This window comes from Saccostrea echinata, unplaced genomic scaffold (genome assembly GCF_033153115.1).
Source record: "Saccostrea echinata isolate AGI-Se365-2 ecotype Australia unplaced genomic scaffold, CSIRO_AGI_Sech_v1 ptg000030l, whole genome shotgun sequence".
Taxonomy (NCBI): Eukaryota; Metazoa; Mollusca; class Bivalvia; order Ostreida; family Ostreidae; genus Saccostrea; species Saccostrea echinata.
The window spans coordinates 21,685,644-21,695,000 of record NW_026889779.1 but is presented as its reverse complement, the minus strand read 5'-3'; the positions used below and the strand labels follow the sequence as shown (position 1 = coordinate 21,695,000).

At 33.2% G+C, this 9,357-nt stretch overlaps 1 protein-coding gene across 1 annotated transcript in view; it reads left to right on the top strand.

Moving 5' to 3' along the window:
- The window catches only part of LOC133197525 (uncharacterized), a 41,464-nt gene extending 32,337 nt beyond the window's left edge, over positions 1 to 9,127 (top strand). Inside the window, exons 5-18 of the mRNA XM_061333604.1 lie at positions 113 to 226; positions 1,639 to 1,694; positions 1,865 to 1,950; positions 3,609 to 3,702; positions 4,727 to 4,829; positions 5,147 to 5,236; positions 5,444 to 5,531; positions 5,632 to 5,772; positions 5,981 to 6,120; positions 6,208 to 6,297; positions 6,402 to 6,524; positions 6,617 to 6,714; positions 7,335 to 7,453; positions 8,548 to 9,127. Coding sequence (XP_061189588.1) covers positions 113 to 226; positions 1,639 to 1,694; positions 1,865 to 1,950; positions 3,609 to 3,702; positions 4,727 to 4,829; positions 5,147 to 5,236; positions 5,444 to 5,531; positions 5,632 to 5,772; positions 5,981 to 6,120; positions 6,208 to 6,297; positions 6,402 to 6,524; positions 6,617 to 6,714; positions 7,335 to 7,453; positions 8,548 to 8,831 — 1,626 coding nt within the window. The 3' untranslated portion in view covers positions 8,832 to 9,127. The remainder of the gene's footprint in view (positions 1 to 112; positions 227 to 1,638; positions 1,695 to 1,864; positions 1,951 to 3,608; positions 3,703 to 4,726; positions 4,830 to 5,146; positions 5,237 to 5,443; positions 5,532 to 5,631; positions 5,773 to 5,980; positions 6,121 to 6,207; positions 6,298 to 6,401; positions 6,525 to 6,616; positions 6,715 to 7,334; positions 7,454 to 8,547) is intronic.
- Positions 9,128 to 9,357: the final 230 nt, after the last annotated feature.

Below are 9,357 nucleotides of genomic sequence, written 5' to 3'. Positions count from 1 at the left end.
AACATGTGAGCAGCTGTTTACCATGACATATTATCAGAATAAATCCTTAAGACAATTCTGTAATGAATTGAGTGAAACTTAAATTTTATGTGTCTATGCATAATTAAAACAGGATGCTGATGACAGTGAATCTGAAGGAGAGGAAGAAAGTGAAAGTGATGATGAAATGGCTGATGAATTTGATAGTGATGAAGAGGACGATGAAGAAGATGAAAATGATGAAGGGGTAACCATCGATAATCAATCTTCTTTGCTTTATATCAGACATGCTCACGAAATTTCTCCATAATGCCTTATTATTTTGGAAGCTTATGTATCTTAGGGCAATTTCCAAGTTAATAACATTTAAAATTCAAAATTTTGGTTTAAGTTTAGTGGTTAGTAAATATAAAAAATCTTATTTGACTGAAAAAAAAATTATTCACTCATTAGACTTTATTTTTCACTGTGATTTATTTATTATACCCCCGCAAACGAAGTTTAGGGGGGTATATTGGAATCAGCATGTCCGTCTGTCTGTCCGTCTGTCCGTCTGTCTGTAGACGAGATTTTGTCTGGACCATTTCTTGGAAACTGTTGCAAGGATTTCTCTGAAAATTTGTACACTTATTATTTGCCATATGAAGGTGTGCACCTGGTATTTTCATCATGATTGGATAATTTTTTGGCATTTTACAGGTGTTTTTTTTCATTTTTATTATGTGGTTTTGTCCGGATCTGTTCCCAGAGACTATTGCATAGATTTGTATGAAAATTTGTACACTTATTATTTACCATATGAAGATGTGCACCTGGTATTTTCAACATTATTTGATATTTTTTCTGCATTTTACAGGTGTTTTTTTTTTTTTCATTTTTATTGACTTAGTCATTTCGGGTTCATGTCTAAGGTTTGAGACATAGAATCTAGAACAACTGTACAAAAATGTGAACTACAGCTTAAAACTACTTATCAGAACTAAAAAAAAAATCACAAAATATTACAAACAGTTTTTACTTCACACAGCAGATAGTGTAAATCTATTTGTCCCTTTGGAGTAATGAGTGGACATGCATCCAGTGAAAGATTAATTAATGAGTTCAGTGTGGGAAGCTGTTAGGGCATCTCTGATCAAGCAGGTCTTATCAATATCTCCTGGGAATTGGGCAGAAAGAAATAAAGATCTCTGTTGTCTAAGCCTCTTAATTGTAATTTATGTCTGTCAAAATACATAGTTACTGAAACCAGCCTTTTATTTTTAAAATGAGTTTGATATAAAGGTATTAAGATCAATTTGACTTTGTTTAATTAATTATGATATTTTTTTTTCAACAATCAATTTGCAGAGTGTCATGTCTCACAAAGATGACAGATAGCTGCAAACTTTTTTTTCAATGTAATTAAAAACACTGTAATTATTAGTATTGATGTTTTATTAGGCTGCACATTAGTTTCATTCATTAAAAAAAAATATAATGAGTAATTAAATTTTCACTCTAAATGTTTAAGCAAGTTTTGAACACCTCTCACATCTAGAAAACATTAGTGATTTGGTACCTTCTCTGAAAAACCCAGCGGGGGTATTTGTCCCATTTGGACAGTTCTAGTTTTTCTTGAAAAATGTACATGTAGAACATAAATGATTTACATATTTTTAGATGTTACCCATAGAAAAAGCCACAAAGAAGTTGAATAAAAAGCAGGAGAAAGAAAGGTAAAATGTCTACAACCAATATTCTATGTGATAATATGCTCGATATTTCTTGTGAAGTGTTTTAAATTTAATCTGTTTACTTTGAACTTTGATGAAGACGATGATGTACAATGACATACCAAATACGTAGTATATCTTTAATATTCATGGACTGCTTATTTACTGAACAGGAAACTAGCAGAGGCAGAGCTTCAGACCAACATATCAGAAATGGAGAAGTACACACTTCCCAGTGGCCAGGAAATCGAAAAAGAAAATATCCTTTTCTGCTCAATAGTGATATTTATTTACTGGATCTATAAGGATTTCAGTTAATATTTAGTCCAAAATGATATACAAGTGTTTCTTTGAAAGATGGGTCTAAAAATTATAGTCTGATGAACTGAATTAAAACCTTTGCAATGTTACAAAACAGCTACACTCTGAAAATAAAAGTTTCTGTTTGTAAATATAGAGAAGCAAGACTGATCTCAAAGTATGATTTCTTTTCGAATGTTGATTGTGATGTTTAGAACATTCCTTTGTAGTGGTATAGGCTATTTGGGCCATGGATATCAACCAGGATTGCTCAGTGGATCTATTACCTGACTAGTGATGTCCTGGGCCAGATTCGTGGTCCAGTCAAAAATTTTCTCCTTTCCTGTTACACATTAGGCCTGAAAGCTGTATGGTCCATGAGTGTGATGTATTTTTTTAACCATGGAAATTATTGTCTAGGTCTGTTTATCACATGTTCAAATGACCAAAAAAATATCGGATTCCTTTCCACTTATCCTATGTTTTGTGTCTAAGTTGTAATTAAAGAAAGAATTCTTTGATTACAAAGTTAACAAAACTCAGAATATTCAATGTAAAGATCTTCAAGAACAATCACGTGACCTTTCAAAAGTATAACAAGGTACACAAAAGTTTGTTTACTGGTAGAATTTAACCACCTATTTACCTCATACCTTGTTCAAAAACATTGTTTATTCAATAAATTAGACTATTTGGCCACTGCTCTTCTGCGTCCTGATACCATCAAAATAACCAGCTTTATACAACTCCTTATATGCACTCACGAAATCTCGTGTTTATGACTGAAGCAAAACTAACAAGAGATGTTTGTGAAACACTTATCCCCCCCCCCCCCCCCCAATAATTGGAATTTTCCTAAGTCCAAGGGGCATAAATGTGTCAAAAATTGCTTTATTGTACCCAAAACAGAACTTGACCAAGATATTCTTATGATTAATCTGTATACAAATTTATCATAAGAATGTCTAGGTCAAGTTCTGTTCTGGGTACAATCGAGCAATTTTTGACAGAATTATGCCCCTTGGACTTAGAAAAATTCCAATTATTTGCAGTTTACATTCATTTTCTTTGCAAAGGTTTCACATACTGAAATGAAATTTGGTATACAGATTATTTGTGGGGGTGGGCATAAGTGTTTCACAAACATCTCTTGTTCTCTGGAACAGATGCAAACTACTAGAGTGTGTAATTTTCAGAAAGTGAGAAACTTTTACATTGTAAATGAATGATGGTGGTAAATCTTAATTTTCTGAGATAAAAGTGATCGGATCATACAGCTTTAATTATTTAGGTAGATCCACACCCTTACATAATGGTCAGAATTTTCATCTCATACAACATCAAGAAGTTCAGTTCCTGATGAATCCAGAGTCAGGACTATTTAAAAGCTACTCTTAGCAAAGAAATGATAAGAAAATTTGTACAAGACACAAAATCCGTGAAAACCCTCATAGGATACAAGTTCTTGGTGAAATACTCCTTTTTGAGGTCAAGGTCACATAAAAGATCAAAGACCTGCTTCCATTATCCAGAGAAAAAAAACATTCTGACTCGGAGGAAAAGTGTTTATTTGGTTGACAAAAAGTTAAGAACAGTCTATGACCTTAACATGTTTACGCCAGCAAACACCAGACCTGCAAGTGATACAACAAAGAATTAAAGAGGTTCAACATGTACTAGGAGACTTTAAGAGTAGGAGAGAATCAGGCAGGTAAGTGTACAGGGAATGGAGATGGTAGTGAACGATTTTCAGTTGCTGGTAATAATCAATACACGCCCACAAATAATGGCTGGGGAGTCCTAGAATCCGGTTTGTCTATCTAGCTCTGTATCTATCCATGTTACTTTAGATTGTCTTTAAAACTGCACTATGGTGTGATGTGTTAAATTATTATTCATACTATAATTTTGTAATGAAATAACTTCAGAATGTAAGAGCTCTCAAGGTTGATTATGATCATAGGATATGTCATGACCCTGATAAAAAGGTCATTTAAGCAATGTCAAGGTCATGGAGTTCAGAATGTCAAATTCTGAAGGTCTCAGTAATGTCAAATTAAAAAAGAAAAAATTTTTGTAATGGATGAGCATTAAGAGGTCATACTTGGGTCAAAGGTTCCTTTTAAACTAGGAGGTGGTCATGATTCTATGACATAGATCTTTGTACAAGGTCAGCATCTTATGACTCATAAATGTTCCTTGGGCTGTGAAATTTTAATGCATGGACTGTGAATGGTCACAAAGGTGTTACATCTTTTAACCAATTTGAAATATTTTTTGGCAAGATACAGGCATTGAAATTTGAAGTAAAATTTTCTTCAATGGTGTTGGAAAAGTATATCAGGCTATTTTAAAGTATACATGTATTTTATAGTGTCCTTACAAGTGTATATCAGTCCTGTTAGGACGTTATAGTCTGTTAATTACTAATTTCCATTTAAAAAAACTATCTATATGTATTAAAATATGTGTGTATGTATTAAAATATGCATGTATGTATACATACTCAATTTCATCACTTCTTCAAATACCCTTAGCTAATTAAGAGATAAAACCTCTTACTTCTTTTGCAATACATAATTATGTTAACATTATATTTAAGACACAACATACCCTTACTGTCTAGAGATGCATTCAGGAAACATCTTGATATTTTGTGGTTTTCTTATGCACATACAAGGAAGTACATATGCATGTATCAAGGGTTACATAGTTTGTGTTTTTATTTGTGACAGAAGCAGACAGGAATATTTGGATCAACTTGTCAAGGATCTGTGTGCTTATTATAGCTACAATGAATTTCTTATGGAGAAACTACTACAGCTGTTTCCTCATGAGGTAACATATAAAAGTATCAAAGAAGTAAGGATTGATCAAGTATAGTTGCACATTGGTATCTCAAACACTGATATCTGGAATACCATGGATATGTCATATTGATTCGAAAGTCCCAATCTCTTATTCTTTAAGTATTTTACTTTAGATATCTCGAATCCTCAGATATCTCTACGTATTTTCTCGGTACCAGTGGAGTTTGAGATATTAAAGAGGTTTGACGTATATAGTACATCAATGACCAAAGTTGAATTACCAGTAAAACCGCTGCAAGATTCTTTAAATATAGTTTATATTAAGTTGTCGGTGATATACTTTAGATATCAGAATTTCTGGAAGCCAATGAAGTACAAAGACCAGTTACAATTCGTACAAACACACTGAAAACCAGGAGACGCGACCTAGCACAGGTATTGTTATAATTGATGTTTTCACCTGCATTTGGAGGGAAAAAATTCTGTGTGTATATTTTAAGATGATGTGATAGTTGTCTACAAAAAGTTTCCATTAATTTATACTAATGCATTTTTTTTTAAATAATGAAAAGAATAATTAAACTAACTATATCTACTGTACAGATAGTAATAGAACTTTTTTGGATGTTTTCTTGTTGTAAGGCTTTGATCAACAGAGGAGTGAATTTGGATCCCATTGGAAAGTGGTCAAAAGTTGGACTAGTTGTGTATGATTCACAGGTGCCTCTAGGTACGATGTAACTATCAGAAAGTTGGAACTTAATTGTATACTATACACAATGAAGAAATAGTTTTTAGCATTACTGTATTTGTGAATTGATTTTTCCTAGGTGCCACACCTGAATACCTGGCTGGACATTACATCATTCAAGGAGGATCTAGTTACTTACCTGTTATGGCTCTGGCCCCACAGGAGAATGAACGAGTTCTGGATATGTCCTCAGCTCCAGGAGGAAAGACAACACATATTGGTGTGTAAAATGTTCCTATTTCATCAGTTTAAAGAAGATTAATTTTCGAATTTTGATATCTTACCTCCTGTATGTATTTCTTTTGAAGTGTAAACATACCTGATTGAGATAAATATAATTGACACGTGTACGATGCAGAAATGAAAATTTTATCAATTGCCTTTTATAATTTGATCAGCAGAGTAAAATATTTATTTCTCAATTCTAGCTGCTTTAATGAAGAATACAGGGGTTGTCTTTGCCAATGATGCCAACAAAGACAGAGCAAAGGCGATAGTTGGCAATGTCCACAGAATGGGCATCACCAATACTGTCATCTGCCATTACGATGGAAGGAAATTTCCCTCAGTAAGAGGTTACTTTGTCACAGTATCATTTTATATTAAAGCAGACATGTCCTCGAAACAGTATTCAAAATGAAATTATTTTATCCAGGTTATGCATGGCTTTGATAGAGTTTTGTTAGATGCTCCATGTAGTGGGACAGGGGTCATTGCCAAGGACACAGAGGTCAAGATGAATAAGGTCAGTGAAAGTCATGAGTCAGGACACAGGCTTTTGCAGCACTTAATTTGATATCCAAGCCATGTTAAAAGGGGGTTATAAAATATCAATGATTTTATTCCCAGGATGAAAAGGACATTCAGAGGTGCTCCCATTTACAGAGAGAATTGTTACTAGCAGCCATTGATTGTTGTGATGCCAAGTCTAACTCTGGTGGATACATTGTGTACTCCACCTGTTCTATTCTTGTGAGTATATTGCCCTTGAAATTATGAGTAGTTCTCTTGAAGTTTTGGCAAACTCAGCAATAAGTTATAAATATGTATGATTTATTTTCCAGGTTGATGAGAATGAATCTGTTATAGAGTATGCATTAAGCAAAAGAAATGTTAAATTAGTACCCACAGGGCTAGACTTTGGAAGAGAAGGATATGTTAAGTAAGTGCTATATGTGTCACTGGACCTGTAGATTTCTCAATATTAAAGTTTTGAAAAAAAAATTTTATCTGAAGCAAATTCAATTTTTAGAATACTACATCTGCAGTAAAACTCAGTTATTGTGAGGTCCTGGAGACCTGTGAATTCACTTCACTATATCTATAATTTGTTATATCCAAATAACGATTTTGTTAATATATTTACAGCGAGTTCAAAAAACAATTTTTACTTCAAGTATGACTACCAAATATGATCAAGGAATTATTAAATACAAAACTCACTTAGGGGTAGGAAAGCTTTAGGAAGAAGTGAATTTCAAATAGTTTCAGAAAATAATGTCATTTCAATATTTTAAATTTTGAGATCTCTAGAATTAACTACAAAAGATGTAAATTACATTGTTTTTAACCTACATGTATGTGGGACACAAATCACTTCGCTATAACAATAAATTCACTATCTCAGAGTTTATAACCATAAAATTTTACAAAGAATTGTTAATAATTTTGCCGGGGGTCTCATTAAATTTCACTATATTTGTAAATTTTGCTTATCCATGTTCGTACTAACAAGTTTTACTGTATGTTAATTTATTGAATTTTATTTTTTTGGATCATTAGCTTTGAGAAACACCGATTCCATCCCAATATGAAACTAACTAGACGGTTCTATCCTCACACACATAATCTGGATGGATTCTTTGTTGCCAAACTGAAGAAATTTTCAAACAAAATTCCAGGTGATCACTATTTTTCTTCAGTCCTGAAGATGATTAATCATACAGTGGTTAATATCTATATTGTCATTGATGAAATATATGAGTAAGATTATCCTACATTGATTTTAGGAAATTATTTCAGGTCATTAAATGATTTTTAGGGCCTTAGTCTGCGGGTACCCTATAGTGATTAGTCTGTCCATCCATTTGTCCATAAAATTTTCATTTGTCTTGAGCATATTTTCTCTCCCCTTGGTCCATTTGGATTCAAACTTCACCAACAGATTGCCCATGGGTAGAGGGTCTGCAGTGACTTTGAACCAGTTTTCTTGATCAAAGGTCAATGTTGAAAAACCTCTCTTTGTAAAATCCTTGTCCTGAACATATTTTCTCTCCCCATAAGTCCAGCTGTGCTCATACTTCATCAAAAGAGTGTTCGTGGGTAGGAGGTGTGAAGCGAACCAATTATCTAGATTAAAGGTCAAGGTCATAAAACCTCTTTGCATAAAAAATCTTCGTCTGGAACATATTTTCTCTCCTGTTGGATTGGCTATATATATTTACCTTTGTCCGCTTGTCTGGTACATGTACCAGTGAAAATTTTTTATGGACAAGTAATTATTGTCTGGCCCTTGTCCGATTGGACAAGTGATTTTTCTGTGAAGAAACTGTATTTTTTTTAAGTTGAAAATGAAAAACTAAAACTTGATGTCAATTTTTGTCATCGAAAGACCAAAATTGAAAGCAAGCAGTGCATTAATAATTAGCTTCAATTCTGATCGTAATAATAAAGATTATATAACAGTCTCTGTTAAATATTTTTCTCGGGTGTTTTTTCTCCCATGGGCCTGACGCAAACTGAGTCACCTGACTCAAACTTCACCAAAAGAGTGTCCTTGGATAAAAGGACTTTCATATTTATGTCCTTTTAAAAGCAGGGCCCTTTGAGATGACTACTCTCAACATTATTTTCCAAGTATGGTTTCTCTTGATAGTTTTGCTTTCCATTAATATTAAATCAAGATTTTATGCTCTTAAAAATTTCCAGTCTTGTGCGCATTAACAATGACTAGTATGATAAGATTTTGAGAAATTTCAATTGAAATATATGACAGGTGAGGAAGAGAAAACTCGTGTTGCAGCTGAGATGGCAGAGTCTGTGAATATTTCTGATGAGGGCAAGAAAGAAAAGGAGGAAAAACATGACAGGGAACCAGCTGGTGATGGGAAGGAAGTGTCACCAGTCAAAAAAGAAAACCAGAAAAAGGGAACCAGTAAATGGAATAAAAAAGACAATGGAAAAAAGACATTCAGACCTGGGAAATTTAAAAAATTCAAAAGCAGTGATGGAAAATCAAAGCAAATAAAGCAGAAGAAGAAAGCTAAGACAAAAAAATGAATCTATATATTTTATAACAGTACAGTACAAATTTGGAAAATGTACAGAATGAGATATGATAGTGTGCTAGTACAAGTCAAGGAGACTTTTACTTTAAAATGTATCTTATAAAGGATTTATGGACAAGTCATGCTGTAACAAACAGTTTTAGTAAAATGTTCATCATTTCTGAATATAATCCCGTTTTGATGAAGACGGAAGTACTGCATTTAAAGTACAAAGATCTCTTGCAAGAATCAATGAATGTATTCAAATGTACAAAGACCTTTTATAAAAAAATAAATGGCAGTGCAGGCTGTTCAATAATTTTGAAGAGAAGAGGTGAATTTGTCCATTTGAGAAGGCTGTTTTGGAATTATTCCAATAATTTGCCCATTATGAAATTAGAAGTAGTAAATACTGTGATTTATCACCTCCTGTCGCCCCTAATTGAAAACCCTGGCAGTGACTAAGAATATCTAATTTCACTGCCATTATACTTTTAAGGGAGCAGGGTATCATTATGTGAGCTCATTGCTCACAGTAC